General features: G+C 36.3%; 1 protein-coding gene across 2 annotated transcripts in view; it reads right to left on the reverse strand.

Annotated features, from left to right (window-relative positions):
* LOC121428559 (cell division cycle and apoptosis regulator protein 1-like) overlaps window positions 1–19,655 on the reverse strand; it is a 61,521-nt gene extending 41,866 nt beyond the window's left edge. Inside the window, exons 1-2 of one of the 2 annotated variants that reach the window (XM_041625266.1) lie at window positions 19,515–19,655; window positions 538–628 (exon numbers count right to left, since the gene is read on the reverse strand). In XM_041625266.1, coding sequence (XP_041481200.1) covers window positions 538–601 — 64 coding nt within the window. In that variant the 5' untranslated portion in view covers window positions 602–628; window positions 19,515–19,655. Of the gene's footprint in view, window positions 1–537; window positions 629–19,510 lie in introns of both variants that reach the window. The other variant, XM_041625267.1, reaches the window with a different exon arrangement.
* Between the last annotated feature and the right edge of the window lie 123 nt (window positions 19,656–19,778).

The raw sequence follows: 19,778 nt of genomic DNA on the forward strand, positions 1-19,778 counted from the left end.
GTAAAAAAACCGCCCATTTGAAAAAGAGTATTCTAACTGCCAAAGCTATGTATCAGTACAGGGGCATAAATTTTCTCCATAGAAGATACTGGTAACATCAAACCTCCAAAAAAAATGACTTACGACAATCAAGAAATTGTATAAGGGCAGGCAATTATATTTTTATCAGCAATAATAATCAGCACACTTGTTTATATAGTGCTGAACACTCAGAAGTATCCAAGCGCTATACAGTAGTGCAGCATAATTAACCTGGCTTTAGCAGAGAACCTGTTATGCACATTGCATTTCAGGGAATGAATTCCTACCAGGTACCCATTAATCTCACCTGCTTTGAGTGCAGCACAATGTAATTTTTTTTGCTGAAGGAAAACATGCAATGGCTTAGAATTGATCCCCTGTCCTTCAGATTGAAAGACGAGAGTTACAACTACTAGACACATGATTCCTTAAATATAAACACAAACAATACGAATTTTTGCAAAGGTAAGGTAAGGTGGCCACTACAAGTATTAGAAGTCTTTAAAAACAACTTACTCAGCCCAGCACCTGCAACGCCAACATGACTCCAGGGAGGGTCTTTCCGGGTGTACTGAGACATCTTACCCTCTGATTCTTAACAAGTTTCCTAAGATTTTGAAAGGGATAAAAATAAACTTGAAATTAGTATTGTCATTTTTTTCGCTAGCCTATTTCAAAAGTAAAATTGCAAAAAAAATTGTATTTTTTCAATCACTATTTTTAATTCAGTGAAATAATCAAATTTACTGAAGAGCCAAGTTATATGATGAATACCTGTACATGAACCTGACAGTGTAAAAAAATCAAACATTTGTCCCCAAGAACAAGAGAAAATAAGCCAAACATAGCCAACCTTATTTCCCCACACAGGCAGTATGGTTGGACCTACCCCTTATCGACCACCTAATTTTGAAAGCATCACATTTGCAAAATCATATTTCAGTTTTACCAAGGTTTTTTATCATTTCTACAGAAAATTGAGGAGATTACAATTCCATGTTTAGATCGACGACTCAGATTCTGTGCACATAGATATCAGTGAGGAACAAATGTGACAATATTAAATTTGTTCATTTGCACCCCCTTTTTAGGACTTTAGGATTTTTTTAGAAAAAACCTTGGGCAGTCATTTAAAGGGGAAGTTCACCCTGACAAAAAGTTTATTGTAAAAATAGCAGAAAATTAATGAAAAATATTGCCGAAGGTTTGAGAAAAATTCATCAAATAATTAAAAAGTTATTAGAACTTAAATTATTTGATTTGTGACGTCATATGCAAGCAGCATTCCTACATAGCGAATGGTAAAAAATCAATGAATTGTCATTTTCTCAGAAAATTGAAAATGGTTTTCACTGTAACTTTTGTATATCAATAGACAAATCGATTCACACCCGATCATGAAAAGAAAACAAAATTAAGTCATCAGGAACCATACAAAATTTGAAATTTATGCATTTTATATTACATAACACATGGGACAGCTGCTCGTTTATGACGTCACAAATCCAAAACTTTGAACTCTAATAACTTTCTTACTTTTTAACGGATTTTCCTCAAACCTTCACCAATATTTTTTACTATTTTTTCTGCTATTTTTACAAGAAAGTTTTCTTCAGGGTGAACTTCCCCTTTAAAGATTGAAAAAAAAAATGGCACCCCATGTCTGCTTACCCATTCACTTTGCACACGATTCAGGAATTTTGATGAGAAAGGCTGCATTTTAAGGCGGTCACATGGAATGCCAAAAATTAATTATTCAAATGGATTTTTTAATGAATGTCTTTGTATTGCATGTGTAAACTCTGTGTTTGTTGCATATCTTCTTTTACTAGAATCGCGAAGATACGCGTGCGCGCAGACAAGGGGGACGGCGCAGACATGGGGGAACTTGCCATACAGTTAAGCATTAGGCCTAGTCATGTGTGTGACTGCAAGTGGAGCCAACAGAGTTCACCAGAGCAACCAATAAAACAGAGACCAACGCTTTTGGTCTATCATGGTCCATGGCATTAGACAGGTCCAGATTTGAGATACTAGCATATTAATGCACTGTCGGTAGCCTAGGCTAGCCCTACATGTATAGTCTAGCCTAGCACTTCGTCTTGTCAATTAATGGCAATATGGTAAGTGTTCACGAATTGGATCTAGATTACAGATCTAAGCCTGAGGCTTATGTACATAGACCTTATCGCCTTTGTCATCTAAGGGCGTACATGTATGCAAGGCTCGACATTAGCGGTGGCCCGGGACCACCAGAAATCACCTTGGGCAACCATTATTGAAAAAATGTTAAGTTAATTGCGCTACTTTGAAAATTATTGGTGGCCTGAATCGGGCCACCAATAATTTTCAAAGTAGCGCAATTTTTCTCCCGATTTTGCGCGCATTTATCAACTTTCTGCAATTGAAATTGCAAGCCAATTCATCATGCGCCCTTTTTGTTAATCTACACACAAAGATTTCAAAGTCATGACAGTATGGAGGCCTACCACTACTACAGCAAACAGTATATATTCAGGCGGCTGTGCCGGCCATCTGGCATGTGTGAGCTTGCATGCATGAAACCACTGCAGCTAGCTGTGCGCTAGCAGACTATTCAGACTCAGGGAGCTGCGATACAAAATGTTAGTGCTGAGAAATCTTTTGAAAATCTACGTCAAAGTCACATTTTACACCAATGAAATGCCCTTCTACAGTCCATATTACTAAATCCTGATTATTTGCAAGCATTAAAAAGAGGAATTATGACCTCTCTTTTGACTCAAAAAGACAGATTTCCAAGTTTGCATTAATACACATAAAACTCATAGGTGAGTACATTACAGTCCCACATGTGCATTTGTACGTATTTTGATATTTGGTTTCTGTCAAAGCTGTGTCGTTTCTAGCCAAAAATAAACAGACAGCTTTTTCCTTTCTTGTTTATAAATGACTTCTTAAACCACTCTTAAGGAAGTAAATACTTTGGGAAGGCATTTCATTGATATGAAATGTGAATTTTTCCATCATTTTGTCAAATATAGGGAAGGTAGGGACAGTGATTTTCCGTTTAAAAAAATGGCCTTTTCCGTTTCAGAAAATCACAAATTCCGTTTCAGCACGTCAAAAAACGGAAATTCCGTTTCCCCATAGACGATGTACACACGGAAAAGTGACAATTCCGTTTACACATTGAATAGCAAAATCAAAGCGCATACACTCGCTCTGGCCAAAATTTGTATCTGGGCAATTCCATGGAAAATGTTCACTTTAGAGAAAAAATGAAGTTTCAGATTTCACTTAAGCAGTCAAATTTTCTTAAAAAGTAATCTATAAAGTACCAATTTCTAATAGAATAATCGCAATATTGATAAGATTTTATAGTTTTTTCCATCATCAAAAAAATAGAATAGTAAATTGCAAAATGTAAAAAATGTGGCTATTTTTAAACAATTCATCTTTCCTGTCTCTACTAAAAGCAAACAAGGTCCCAGAGGTCTCTTTTAACTTTTGAATAGTTGATTAATGTTTAAATCAACAGAAAATTATCGTTAAATTTTATGCCATTCATCAATTTTAGAGAAATCTGTCTTCAGATTTGTGTGATTTCTTTACCATTATCAGTGTCATGTCCGTTACGTTTTTCACTTAAAGTTTTCATAGCTTACAGGAAATCTGTCTAAAGGTACTGCAGATTCAGATTCTATGTTAGAATTAAACCCCCTACCATGTGTAGCAATCATTTTCCCTTACCATTTCTCATTTTCATAAAAATGGCGTAACGGACATGACAATTTGCGTAACGGACATGACGCCTTATATATGACAAAAGGCAGCATTCACAAAAACAAAATATTAGGCTTAGTGTCACAGACTGAGGTCAGTCTCAATTGCTTGAGGATAGCTGGATGTAATATCTCCTAGAATCTGCATGTCATTCAAGCAATTTTTAGAAGTTAGTGAATGATGAAAGTTCAGCTCTTGTTCTGGTATATTTTTCTGAGAATTAACGGTATGCCACATAATATTAGGAAAGATGCAGCTTGATCTGGCAACATACTTAGATCACAATCTGCATCATTTGTGTTTGAACAATACAATTGATTATCTTAGGTGTTTGCACTGACAGTTTGGAGCATGATAAAACTTCAACTTGTGAATTCATGAGATCATTGATGATGATCATTGATGATACATGTACGGTATTGCTTCAAACTATCTGACTTTCACCAACCTCTACTTCTTCAGTGATGGCACGGGGTCACATTAAAAAAAAACAAGTTTGTATTCAGAATCAGATATCTGTGTTACATGGTGTAGCTCTATGAATCCATGAACCTACAGTGGCACTTCTTTGCAATATCACAAAGCAAAGGGGCTGTGGAAGGAATGTGGCGCGATCAATAAATTATGCCATCATAGTATTTTGGTCAGCCATAATCACAATTTGAATGATGTATCTTCATTTGTACACAAGCAGCGCGGACAATGCAAAAAAATTAGATACAGCCACATTTGTCAGCAAGTAAGATCGTAAGATTTAGAACATCCAAGATTTGATGAAAGGATGATTATACTCAGGATGATATTTAATTTGAATGAAAAATAATTTTAGAAGCAATTTACAAACATTCCAATTGCCTTTCAAGTCATACATACATGTAATCGATGATGAAAAATTGGTTCCCAGGTACTGCTATTAAATTTTAAAATACTTTTTAATGTCATTTTTTTAATCTTAAAACTGACATTAATACTACTACATATTCTTTATCATAAAATACATTTCATAATATGTTCATCTTGGATTTATACAGGTCTAGTACATTTGTTTTCTTCTCACAAAAAATGAGATTTGGTCTTCTCAGTGTGCCGTAGTGGTACGATAAACATTGTATTCTATATAAAAATATCATGTAGGCTATAGCTATGAAATTAATGATACCTGCCAATAATATCTACATATTTTTCTTAAGAATGTTAGTAAAGGTACTTTGCTGTTACATAATTTCATTCATTATTCATATTTCTTTCACTTTGAAATTAAGAAGTGCTAATGAAGTTCACTTCGTAAGGGTGTCATGTCCGTTACGCTAGTGTATATTATCAAATAGTAAGCCATGAATAAAAGATAATCTTTACTATCAACTTTTTCTCTTTTAATTAGGTGTAGAGGGTGGTAGTAACTGGAAAATACTCTCTATCTGTTGTTAAATGGTGTAAAAGAGATTTTTCTAAATATTTTTTTGTTTTATAAATATTGTATGAAAAGCCCCCCTCTTAAATTGCAAAATAATGGGAGATATTACAGATTACCAGTTATGATGAGTGTCTCTAACCTCTAGCCTTAACATGTAAACAATTAGACTTGTACTTTATCTTGTACTAAAATAATTATATTCGCTTACAAAAAGTGGACGAAACTGTCATGTCCGTTACGCTTTGTGTGTCATGTCCGTTACGCTACATTTTGAGCTATGAATACAGAATGCACTGCAAAACTGTTGTTAAACACCATTTTATGGATAGAGCATGATCTTAAGGTTAAACTAACACCAATGTCAGGTGCATGCAATCTAAGAATTCACAGGAATTTTGATAAGCAATTGGAGGTAAAAATGCTTTGTCCATTTCGTGTCATGTCCGTTACGCTCACAAAGAGTGCAATATCTCAACAACTGTTCAATGAAACAATTTGAAATTTCATGTGTATGTAACTGATACTTAAATGTGTCTGATAAGCTCAGTAACAATTATCAAAAGACTGCTAATTCTACTGTATAAACTTTTGAATTACAAAAATTTGTCTGAACGTCATGTCCGTTACGCTGGAATTGACCATCTGCTACTGTACCAACAACACAATAGAATCCGTTCTAATCGGATCTATGCTTGTGTATTTAATGATTTTTCAAACTGATTTAGCATGCATACATCCTCACCTTTCACATAATTAGCATTATTTTACGGTGAAATTAAATTTCATCGATAATTTGGGTTTTTTTTGGACATCGTTATCATCAGTCAACGACTTTCGCCAATCCGCCATCTTGGATTTAAAGACCACGATATCGTGCTGTTACATCTTCAAACGTAGAGGGCAGCAACACACGACCGTGCAGTTGAGCGATCTGAAGCGATGTGAAGCTCAACCCGGCCGGCCGAGTACGATCGCGGGGTATTATCGAGTGTGCTGATGTCGAGAGCAATCACGATGTGTGAATTGTCATGATTGTAGCGAAGTGAGATCGTGTTTTCTGGGGTTTTGTGGCCATTTAATATTCTCATTTTGTTGTTATTTTGGAGTAATTTCTGTTGCTATTCTGTGTATTTTGAGGGAAAATACGTTTTCCGTGATTTTCCGTTTGAAATGCCACTTTCCGTTTCAAAAGGCCTTTTCCGTGAATTCCGTCCGTTTTCCGCGATCGCGGAAAATCACTGTCCCTAGGAAGGACTTTTCTCACTGTTTTTTTTTTCCAGATATAAATTTTGCCGTTTTTTTAATTTTTTTTTCATTTTTTTCTAGTGATTAAACCATTTATACCCCTTCCCATTGAATATGCCTGATTAAAGAATATGTTTCTACTGAATAATCATAATTTCCCCCATTTTTTTTATTAATTTTGTCTTATTCATTTTTCTTTCATTTTCTTTTGTTTTTTTCTCTAAATTTTCAGGTTCTTTTATTTCCTTTGTTGAATTTCACTTGTTTATTTTATAATTTTTGTTTTCTTTTTTTTTAATGTACAATTTCTGTTTCCCCCTTTTATGCATTGTTCTAATTTTGCAGCATATTTTTCTTTGATTTTGTCCTGCTATAATATTGTATTGTATATAATACCTGGGAACAATACAATTCTTTTGTTTTCTTTCAATCATTTCATATACAATGAAAGAACAATTTACATACAAGATGTACAAAGTGGAAGTAACATAGTGGTAGTAGCTGCAGAATTAATATTTCAGAAATTTGTTTTATTCATTTTTAATTAATGTTTTTCTATATATTTTTCGGGCCACCACCAAAAAAAGTTTATGTGGAGCCTTGATGTATGTCACCACAAAGGATCAGCTTTTGGGAAGCCATACAACGCCATATGTTTTGTGTAGTGTCACTCAAAATCCAGGCTTTCTTATAAGTCTAATTTCTTCGTATTGACATTATTTGGACACTTGAATGTGGATTTATACAACAATCTTTGTATCATGATTGCAAGTAAAAGTATGAACTCAATGCTCACAATATTTTCATAGTATTCTAGTGCTAACTTTGGGAAGATTTTTTAGAAAAAGTGAGCACGTTGATTGCTGGTCAATGCCGATGGTCTTTAGAAAAAAAGCATGTCGGTGATCCAAAGAGGGCCTGAGACTAATGCTGTAACAGATTTTTATTTCAATTCCTGATCTGATCTAATTTTCCCCTTTTTTCTACATTTTTCAGAACTCCAATTTTTGACGAGTGGGGAAAAAATCGGATCAGAAAAAACAAAACATAAGAAAAACAAGTGGAATGCCTCTGGCAGTCTCACCTGTATCACACAAATAAATAATTCGCATGCGGATGCGATATGCGTGAGGTACCGAGTCCGGTCCGAGCTCGCGCATGCAATGTTTGGAAATCGGCAGCGAATTATTTATATGCGTGAGGAACTTCATGTTGGTTCCAAATCACCAATTTTGAGACTGATAGAAGCATGGAAAAGAAGTGAAACTTTGTGTAAAGTAAGAATATTAGTTTGTTTTTAAAGATTTTGATGTTGCATGAATTTTATATTTTCCTCCCATAAAATCCTACCTTTGTCAATCGAAATATCAGATCGAGTTCATGGTCATTGAAGTTCGGGTAGGTGGAGCGTAGTGAAGTGGAGCCTGCACAAACTTCACTTGAGGTAATGATTCTTGTTTTCTCTACTGCCTAACACCACCTATGGGGGTTGCGTGTTGTACACTGTGTATTTCATGACCGTGTGTGGACGTGGTGTTACCACTTGACCCACACGTTTATCATGCTACATGTAAAACCATTTACCACGAATACCAATCATGTTAGCTTAATGCTTGGCCCTAACACTTGTTCACTGCAACCATCCTGCCTGTGGGGAATCTATAGGTAGGACTACATGGTATGCCAATGCTGTTCATAGCGCACAAAAATCATTAAAATATCACTTTTGTGACCAAAATTACTAATTTCCATACAGTTGCAATTTATTTTTCATTAGTAAATTGGGAATAATTTTTGTAATCACCAGAGCGCTCAAAAAATTGAATTTTGGGCATATTTTTTTGTATGCCCTCTATTGGTGAAAAGTAATATGGAAAGAAAAATTTCATTTTTCAATCTCTATTTTTAATTAAGAATAAATAATTTAAAGAATCAAATTGACATAAGAGCCAAGTTATATGATGAATAGCTGTATTGGAAACTAAGTGTAAGAAAATCAAGCTTTTGTCCCATAGAAAAAGAGAAAATAAGCCAAAATTACCAACCTTTATTTTGCCACACATGGAGATGTAACTGAGAACAAGGTACCTTGTTCATTGAATGAGTGGGCTGTAACAGGGTTTTCAGAATAACGCCCCTGGCTGTGGTCATTCAAGAGACTTGTGATTGCGACTGTAAAAATAGTATAGTGAGTGATTGTATTGCAGACGGGCCTTGTATTACCGAACACGCGCATCAGAAAATAATTTCATACGCTCAAAATTTTGAAACATACTTCCAAAGATGAAAGAGAGCTTGAATAGAAAGATGATGAAAAATGGTCAAAAACACATTTTCAAAGTCTAAATATCCACAAAATTATAAAATTTGGTCAAAATAGCTCATCCGTGATTTTGTTGTTTTCTCAACTTTTCCCACAGAAAACACACGTTCGGTAAAAATAGTCAATATCTTAGGCTTTTTCAAACTTGTGAAAATATTTCACATGCGAAGAGGGGTCCGATTGGAAGCTGATATCGTAAAAAGGAAGAACGATTTCGGCAAAATTTTTACATACCAGTATTTATATTTTGTAGGTAATTGTGTATTTATGGTGAAAGTTTGGTGAATTTCATGAGAATAATGTGTTTGATTGATAGAACTGATTGAATTCATGAAAAGTGTTTGGTACATGGAGCCCTTTCATAAAGCTGTTCGTAAGTTAAGAGCGACTTTACGCACGACTGGTGATCCTTTCTTGTTCTTTGTGATATCCCTATGTAAATTAAGTTATGACCGAAGAACATGTTCCAGTTGTGCGTAAAGTTGTTCGTAACTTTACAGCCATATAGCCACGTATTGTATTACCGGACACTGTTATGATTCCGGAACGTGCATATTACTGCGTTTTGAAACAATTTCGCACCGTAAGACTTCCACAATTCAATTTCACAGAGTAATATCGGTATACCCAGTTATTGTGTGTCCGGAAAGGTTGTGTGTCCGGACGGTCGATTTTAGAAATTCATTTTGAAGAATTTACAAGTGAAGTTTCATCATTTTTTAGTACAAAATGTTAGGAAATATTCTAGAGAACAAAATAGATGATTTCAACTATTGAATTCATATTTTTAGTGTAATTCAAAGACAAAATAGAACTAGAAAGCTTCAAAAATATTAAGTGTCCGGACACCCGACCCCCCCATCCTACAAAGAACAAGATTGCAAAAACAAGGTGAAAAAATCAAAGTTTTACCTTATTTATCTCTAAAATGACAGAAAATGCAATATCACATAACACACTTTTACCCGACGCACGCGTCTGTAACGTTGGCGAAGAACAATAGGAAACAAGACGGTGGCGTAAACATCGGGCAAGTCTCTTCCGTCTTTTTACAATATTTTTCTCATTTTTTTGATGAATTCTTGTTAAAAAATAACGAGAGCGTAGATCTAGTAATGTCGAAGGAAAGTAGAAATCTTGGGGGTGAAAGTTTCAGGTTTTGGCTTCCTTCGTGTGGGTCAATAAGAGTAACCTTACGTTAGTAAATGATTTTTACTCTCTAGAAGCCTCCTGGCTAGGTATACCCAGTTGCTGTGTGTCCGGACGATCAATTTTTGAAAGTCATTAGGAAAACATAAAGGCAAACTTTCATCAATTTTCAGTCCAAAATGTTCGGAAATAAACCCCTCAAAAAAGTTTTGCAACTCAGTTTTGGGGGATGATATCTTTTTGGTTAATGAAGTATAAAAGATGAAACTGGTGTCATTGGAAAGCTGAATTATCCCTCTTTACAATGACATGCAATTTGCTGTGATTATGTAATCATGGAATATGCAGTCACCCTAAACATTGAGAAAAGTCAGAAGTGAAATGTTGCAAAATGCATTGATTTCTAACAAGAGTCTCCATTTCTATAGAATTTCCACCATGCAGGTGACAGTGAATGCACTCGGTCCACCCTCGAAACAATTGGAAATTTGCTATTGGAAACGACACATTTTGCAACATCTCATTTCTAACATTGCTGCGTATTATCATGTCTGTGTATTTCATAACACTAGCATTACAAATGACACATGATTGCAAAGAAGAATAATCATGCTTTCTAAAGATATGCACTTTAACACATGATGATGGCACATGAAGAAATTTATTAGCACTCAAACTTGCAGTTTGAGTTGCAGAACTCAAACATGACATGGTAACGAATTTTGCAACATTTCATTTTTTACATTGCTGCATATTTATCATGTGTGTATTTCATAACACTAGCATTACAAATGATACATGATCGTAAAGAGGAATAATCATACTTCAAGCTTGCATATGGTCAGTTCCCCCATGTCTGCGCGGTCCCCCAAGTCTGCGCACCGCGTATCTTCGCGATTCTAGTAAAGGAAGATACGCAATGAGCACGAACTTTACACATGCAATACAGAGACAGGTATTCATAAAAAAATCTGACTCAATATGGTTAAAAAAATAATTCAGGGCATTTCATGTGACGGCCTCAAAATGCAGCCTTTGTCATCAAAATCCCTGAATCATGTGCAAAGTGAATGAGTGCACAGACATGGGGTACCATTTTTTTTTTCAATCTGAAATTGACTGAGGTTTTTTCAAGATGATCCTATATTTTCTTTCATTTTTTAATGAGAAATTTCGTACACTTACTCTTAATGATACAATGAACATTATTAACCAAAAGATTGTTTGAAATAAGAAGAAATTCAAGTTAAATCTTAACTCAAATTGTTAGATGCGCAGACTTGGGGCCCACCATCATACTTTCCAATTATAGAGTTTACCAGTTTTTCATATGATGATGGCACACTAAGAAATTTATTAGCACTCAAACTTGAGTTGCAGAACTTTTTTTGAGGGGTTTATTATAGAGAACAAGATAGAAGATGATTACAAGAACTATTGAGGTCATATTTTTAGTGTAATCCAATGACAAAAAAGAAGGCTTCATAAATATAAAGTGTCCGGACACCCGATCCCCCCATCCTAGTGTGGTAAAATGTACCACAGTCTGGGGCACGCGCGACTGCTCCCTACATATAGTACTGTGGGATGGGTTGGAACATAGATGATTCATGTACTAAAGAGGCTGTGTGCACACAACAATAGACCCCAAGCCATGTGCATTCATCCATGCTTGGGTGCACAACTCAGCAGAGCTGCATTGTCAGGCCAGCCAAGAGATCTTATGATCACTTGAAGAGTCGACATAGCGAGACGAGGACGTCTGTGAACAACACAACAACCTTTGCTTCGCCCTTTCGCTCTTCGAGGTTTATCGAAAAGCTATACCTACAAGCTACAAGTACATTATATCTACAAGCTACATCTACACCAAGAATACGTCACATCCCATTAATATCACCACATCGTGCAAGTTACTTTGGCCTGTTTTCGGTTCTTGTTTTCACCGTGCTTTCGGTTATTATTTTCACCGTGCCTGGCACCATCACTTTCTTGGTAAGTATCACTGATACTTCCCTCCTGTTAACCCCCTTTCCTTCCTTCCCAACAGGTAATCCCATAACCAATATTCCCATATTATTTTACCACAGTGGCGCTTGCGAATCTTACTTTGCGCGAATTGGCATCCCATTAGATTTCAGTTCGTTCTTTTCGTTTATTTGGAGTGTGTTTTAGGAGTGTTCTGCTTCCTTCATAAATTTTTGGAAGGGGGTAGATATTGGAGTGTGTTTAAAAGATCGAAAATACATTGTGCTTTTTATTTGTTATTGCTTGTGATATTAAAGTGATATTCTGATTATTTTTCTGAATGCTTGTGGGTTGCATGGGAGCGAGACTCCACAAATAAATTTGTATCTTTGACATTTTGCAAAGCATAAGTCAATCCTTGTATTTAATACGCAATTTGTTTTTTGGATTTAAACTTGTTTTAATTTTACTGTCCAATTTTAGTGGGATAATTGTATCAAATTTGTTTCCAGATTATCCCAGCTATCAATTTTGTTATATTTCCCAAATTGCTCAAAAATTGCAAGATTTTGGAACTTTGATTTTCTAGTCTCTTTCTCATGTATTGTTTGTGTAATTTTTGAGTGATTCTGAATGCTGAATTTTCATGCTCTTTGCCGTGTTCTGTTTGTAAATTTTTGGTTTGGGCGTGGCTCAGTTTGATAGTGAATGAAACAAGCTGAATTGTGCTTGTCTTCTTTCACAAGTTGAGCTGAGGGTTTGTTTGATACTGAATGTTGTTTATGCCTTTGATAAAATTACATTTATAGTCACCACACTTTCCAATTTAAAATAATTATTTTGTTTTCTGGATCAAAATAAAATAAGTGGATACTTCTTTTCAACTGTTTTCCAAGGAAGTTCCTTGTTTGATAATAAAAAAAAAGATAGCTTGATTTTAGGAATTGAAATCAGGATAGTCTATATTTGATATTCTTCGGTATATTGTCTTGCTATGAAATCTCAAGGTGGGATTAGGAATTTTGATTTCTGCTTGGAATTCCACATTATCATCGAATTTGACATTGTTCTGCGCTGAATGCAATTTAGCAGGAAGGTATTTTTAGCCTGGAATTTTATATTCTACTTATATTCCTTCACTGTGATTGGTTTAAATCTTTGAACTAAGCAAATTTGCAAAGAATTTTCTGTTAATAGGTCCAATTGGGTTTCATGTTTTTGAAATATGGTTGTTTGAAATACTTTTGATCAAACTGTGGAGGATACCACATGTTTTCTAGAAGTCAATGGCAGACCTCTTCCACTTGGTTTAATAAAGAAAAAGTTTCTGTTTTAGACAAACCAATTTATGATGGCATTAATGGTAGTTGGAAAGTTTTTCTTCAACAATTTTCTCGGTATGCCGATAAAGCAGGTTGGACCGCCAGGCAGAGAATCAATAATTTGTATTTGTGTTTGCAGGGGCAAGCTGCTGAATTTTGTGCAGCTATATTTGAAAGCAACCCCAGAATTGATTACTTTGATTTAGTTTTTGAATTGGGACATAGGTTTGGAAACGATTCACCTAATACATTCCCTCAGAATGTCCAAACTCACCGAGGGCATCCTGCTTTTGTTTATAGCCAATTTTCTTCACATTATTTTCCAAACCCCAGAACACAATGTCCAGTCCAGGCTACCCCTGATATTTTGCGGGATTCTACCCCAAAGTCATGTAACTATAATTCAAGGGACTCTGATGGAGTTGGAAAGTCTCAATGGAAGACTGAGATGGCCTGTATTAATAGCAAGTTAGACAATCTTATTAGTACCCTTGCTACATGTAAACTTTCAAAATCCAATTACCCAAACTGGGAAGGGTTGAAGATAGAGGCCGACCTTCAACCCCAATAACAGAAGGCCAGGGTTCCAAAAAGAAATTAGATCCACCCAAATCTGGTAGTCTGATCTCTGGCAATGGGGAGGGCTTTGACCCAACAGTTGAAATAAATGTGGCTTTGACCACAGCTCTTGAAACTGAGGGCTCCCAATCCAATGGGGAGGGCTTTGACCCAACAGTTGAAATAAATGTGGCTTTGACCACAGCTTTTGAAACTGAGGGCTCCCAATCCAGTGGGGAGGATTCTGACCCGAAAGTCGAATCAGAAGTGGCTTTGACCACAACTTTTGAAACTGAGGGCTCCCAATCCATACCTGACCAGGGACTGACTTCAACAGTAAGGGGGAAGTTTGATTTCAGTAACAAATTAGATGAAGGTGTTTCCTCATTTTCTAGTAAGGGTCCATCCTTATTTGTTAATACTCCTATTATTTCTGAATCTGCAAAGGAGCAGTGCAAAAATATTATTTCTGATCCTTTATTTTTAAGTCCTAAAGTGGTAGAAAGAGAAGCCACTCCAGCCAAAACAGAGTTGAGAGCTAACACTGTAAATAATAAGGCTGTCAACTCTGATGACATTTCTGATAGTTCAGAAATTACTGTTCAATCCAAGCCGAATTGGCATGATGTAAATATGTGTAAGATTGGGTTGAATTTGTTCGGGTTTAATCCTAACCCACATGCAGTGCACTGGGATAGCGTTGTAGCTTTTCAGCGTCAAAGTCAAGGGTGGAGTGACCCGCTTCTGTATTTTGGTTTTGCGCGAGATCACCGTTGCTATCCTTTTAGGTTGTACGGTACCACCTTGGTACCACCATGGAATTGCGTAAATTATTTTGCCTGCATACTTTCAAGAAATTGTATTTTGGCATTGATGATTTTCCTTTACTATAATTTGAAAATACCTTGTTATTAATTTGCTCAAATTTGACAAGGTATTCACTGAAGAGAATTCTCGTAACCTAATTTGTGTATTTATTACTCAGAGACAACTTGTCTGTATTCTTTGATTTTGTTCAAGTTTTGACTTGGGAATTTACACCATTGCTTAGTATTCATATTTTCTACCAAATTTGATTTAGATTTAAAAGCATGGTGTTCTAATATTCACACCTGAAGATAGACTTTCAGTTGTGATTAGGAATCAAAATCCTACACTCCAACTTGTAAATGGCCTTTGTCATTTGCACAGGTGTCTCGAACACAATTAACTCAAAGTGTCGAGAACACAACCCCAAAATATCAGTCCCAGGGGAACGAAACCCAAGAAGAACTAATACAATCGTTCACTTAAACATTAAATGAATAAAAAGGAGGGGGTAGGGAATAATGAAAATTTCATTAAATATTTAGTGATTTTATTGATTTAAAATAAATCATGTCTGTGAACATTGTTACTTTATCCCTTTAAAGTTTAAATAATTATATTGAGGAATGCTTTGGAAGTTAAGTTTCTTCTATCCAGGCTTAACATGCACATATAACATACAGCACACCCTTTAGGTTTTATCAAAAGGGGTAAAATGCTTCTGAATTCAAAATGATTCAAAGTTATTTCCATTCATAATGTTTGTAAACAGATTCCTCAGGTAATTGTGTTCAAAGTTTTTATACAAAACTACTCCCCTTTTAATTAAGCAGATGCTTTAGATAATTTCTTTAAGTGCTTTCTATAGAAAGCTATTTCCATTGATCAAGGGTTCTTCAGTCAATTGGAGGATTTGCAGAAAGCCTCCGAATAAGCTATTGATCAATTTCAATCAAATAATACAAATGTATTTCTTTTGTTTAGTTTCTTAAGCAGACCCTCTGAATATTTGAGAGCAGACTTGAGAAACACCCAAATTTGTTGTCTTCAACCCTGGTTGCAGAACATACATAATAGGTTGGAATTGCTATTGTTTATTGAAAGGTAGAGCAATCTAATTGTTTAAGGGTGACCCAACTTTTCAGACTAAAGGTGAAAGCATTGTAAATGGCTTACCTTTGGAACAATTCATCCAGGGCAATGAGTTAATTTGCATTCTTTCTCTAAGAATCTTCCAGGGCTGGGTGTTTATCTGAATTGTTCAGACAAGTTTGTCTGAATTAATCTTAATTGTTAATCAGGGGTTTTACTAGGGAGTTCCAATTCATTTGGTTTATTCAGTACATATCTATTTTGGGAGTACTTGTTATTTCCCATGTGCTTGTCCATGGTCAAAATACATGTACTTACCTCGGAATATTTTTTGTGCTGATGAACTAACAATGTCTTTGTTAGTCAGTTAGAGTAGCTGCAAAATTGTATTCATTTTCTAAAGTCTGACATTTTTACTATCACTCAGAATGTCATTGACACCATTGAATACAATTTTTCTTTAACATTGACATAAAGTCACTTAAAATAATGGGAAATATTATTTATCATTATGCTATAAATCATTAATTAACTTGAAAAGCTGACACTGTTTTAGCATATGTAATTGGAGACAAGAATTACACAAATGTAAACACTTGTCAATAATCTTAATCTATATATCTTTTTGATAGATGAGAGTTTAATTTGCGGTCCTTTCTCAAATTAGTTAATGAATAGAACTTTACCTTGAGCAAATGAGTTTCCAGTCCATTGCTTCCAAAATGTTTGAGAAGTTTACAAATCAGGTGAAAAATATTATGCTACTTAACATTTGGGCGTAATATTCCTGGGATTATTTAATGCAGGTTAGATGTGTGTGAGGTCTTGAATTTTATGACTTCAGACTTCATCATTGTGCAGAGCTGTTCATTTTTAAACTTCACAAGAACCAGAATGTGTTTTTGTTTATTCTGGTTATAACCTCCTTGGGAATCTGTTAACTTATAGATTTCTGCAAGGAAGATATAAACATCGTTAAAACCAAGCAAATTGATAGAGTTCAATAAGGTTCTCTTTTTACTGGATAGATGACAAATATTAACAGATTCTCCTGAATCTGATTGCTCGTCTCTTGGCAATAAGGGCGGAGATCCATCAAAGGACTCCAGACCAAATCCTGCCCAAGGACTAGCCTCAGAAATTGAGATTTGTATTTATTCAGTAATAATAATCAAGCCCCAAATCCTTACAAGTCTAAGAATTTATCTTTATGGAAGGGGTTAAGAGTAAAACAAAGTTTATAGAAATTTTGTCAAACCTTTGGGTCAACTATTTTTCTTGCTGCTGCAAGCATGCGTTCATATGTACATTACAAATTTTAGAAATTCCAGTATTTCTGGGATGAGGTTAAGCTTGTCAAGTGAAGGGTTCAATAATCAATTAAAGGATCCTTTCATAAATTCACATTGATGAGCTACACCATTAACCATCTGCTCAAAAAGCTTAACCTTTTTCTGGTTTAAAGGGAAAATGTACAAATCGGCTTCTGTAGACAATGGTTCAGGTGTCATTCCCTTACAGGAGTAAAGATTTCTAGATCTTGACTTGTGGGATGATAACCACCAACAAAGTCTTCATAAGCATTTCAATGAATATATGCATTCATGTATTCTCCTTCCCCTTGCGGGCATAAGGTTTGACCTTCGCTCTTCTGGTAGTCCATTTCCCTTTCGGGCGTAAGGCTTGACCTTAGCTCTTCTGGTTGTCCATTTCCCTTGTGGGCGTAAGGCTTGACCTTAGCTCTTCTGGCAGTCCATTTTTATATTAATATATTTTTGCAAAACTTTAGAAATCCCTCTTGTAGTCTCGGTATTAGCATCAAGTTTATCATGTGGCAGCGTTTGTTTGATTAAAATACTTGTATCCAAAAGTCACAATGATAAGTCCCCCCTTGACCTTTTACCTGAGAAGTTGGATAGTTGTTTTATTTAAAATAAATTTGGGCATATAAATATACCGACTAAATGGCATGTTCATCCTCTGACCCTTGCGACTCCAGACAGTTTCTTGCAAACCTCTGAGAGCGGCAGTGGATTAACATTTATCGTTCCCTCCTTTCACTGAGGACTGCTTAGATCCACATGTGTACATATGACATATGGCCGGACGATGACAGTCCAAAAATAAGGGAAGTAACGATGTTCTAAAGTCGGGGGGAGTGTGGTAAAATGTACCACAGTCTGGGGCACGCGCGACTGCTCCCTACATATAGTACTGTGGGATGGGTTGGAACATAGATGATTCATGTACTAAAGAGGCTGTGTGCACACAACAATAGACCCCAAGCCATGTGCATTCATCCATGCTTGGGTGCACAACTCAGCAGAGCTGCATTGTCAGGCCAGCCAAGAGATCTTATGATCACTTGAAGAGTCGACATAGCGAGACGAGGACGTCTGTGAACAACACAACAACCTTTGCTTCGCCCTTTCGCTCTTCGAGGTTTATCGAAAAGCTATACCTACAAGCTACAAGTACATTTTATCTACAAGCTACATCTACACCAGGAATACGTCACATCCCATTAATATCACCACATCGTGCAAGTTACTTTGGCCTGTTTTCGGTTCTTGTTTTCACCGTGCTTTCGGTTATTATTTTCAACGTGCCCTGCACCATCACTTTCTTGGTAAGTATCACTGATACTTCCCTCCTGTTAACCCCCTTTCCTTCCCTCCCAACAGGTTAATCCCATAACCAATATTCCTATTATTTTACCACACTAGTATGATCCTACCCGTCCCGAATCATGATGCAATCTAATACCCTTTTCATAAACCTATCTGCCAATTAGCCGCCTAAGAGTAATGCGTATAATTCAATAAAAATTGCGTTCACAAACTCTGAAAATAAGCCGTATTATTTTTACGAGCGCCCGTCCTGAAAAAGGCGGATAATCATCATGACAACTGGACACGCCCCCTCCGATGCGGTTGTGTTGGAAAAGGGTGACCTTGTGACCGCACCATGGCAATTATCCGCAATTTTTGGAAATGCGTTCATAAACTCAAAATCTTGTCCCGATGCTGCTATTATGCAGATAATAGCAGCATCAAAATAATGCAGATAACTCTGGTCCTCCAATTTTACGACCACATTATGCTGCTATTAGCCGCATAATTGGGTTTATGAAAGGGGTAGGAATGTCATGCACGAAAAATAGGTGTTTTTTGTGCAGGGTATATGAGCAGAGCTACCAAGTCTCACGCATTGTGCGTGAGACTCACGCATAAGTAGCATTATTCACCAGATTATACGACTGGCCGACCGCCTTCGCGTCTATCTCTAGCCAGGAACGCGAGACGAATCGAGAGTGCAGTCAGCGCACAGCTCGTACGTGATACGATGAATTGCGTGCGTGCATCGCATGGTTTTGAAGCCCATATCTCATGAGCGCGCGCATTGCGCGCGCGACTTTTAGCAACGTACGAGTGTAAGTACTGGCCGCGCGCGCACAGAGACGTCGAGTCATGAAAATCTCACGCATAACATTTTTTTGAACTTGGCATCTCTGTATGAGACAAATGCAAATGGCAAAGATAACAGTTGGTAAATATAAAATAATTCATCATATTCATAATTTTCATATTTGGAATAGCAAGTGCAAATTTTTCTTGATTGTACTAGGCCCTATCTGATTGTCATTTTTAAGCACTGAAATAAAGGTGTCCGGTGATACACAGCCATACATATGTCATGTATGTAGGCCTACGGTACCGGTACATACGATTACGAATCACGATCCACCGTCCTCACGACCTCGGCTCAGGCTACAACAAAGTCATGAAAGATGACTGTAATCAGAAGAATACCCTGCAAAAAAGAATTCATTAACGGCATACTCACTCACCACAAATCAGAATTCAGGTTTTGGGGTAAACAACAGACATCTAGGTCTAAACTTTACACGTTTAGTTAGTGGAACACTCCTTGGAAATTGTAGGAAGATCGCTTATCACGCCACAGCTCACAGCTAGCTAGCTAGCGCGAACAACGCTGCTTCCATTGTAAAAACGTAGATGGCGCGGCAGCAACCCACGGTGAAAAATGGGTGCCTCAGAGAAGTGGGGTTATAGGGTTCGAGTTTTTTTTTCTTCCTTTCCTTCCATTATTC

Source organism: Lytechinus variegatus, chromosome 15, assembly GCF_018143015.1.
Source record: "Lytechinus variegatus isolate NC3 chromosome 15, Lvar_3.0, whole genome shotgun sequence".
Lineage (NCBI taxonomy): Eukaryota > Metazoa > Echinodermata > Echinoidea > Temnopleuroida > Toxopneustidae > Lytechinus > Lytechinus variegatus.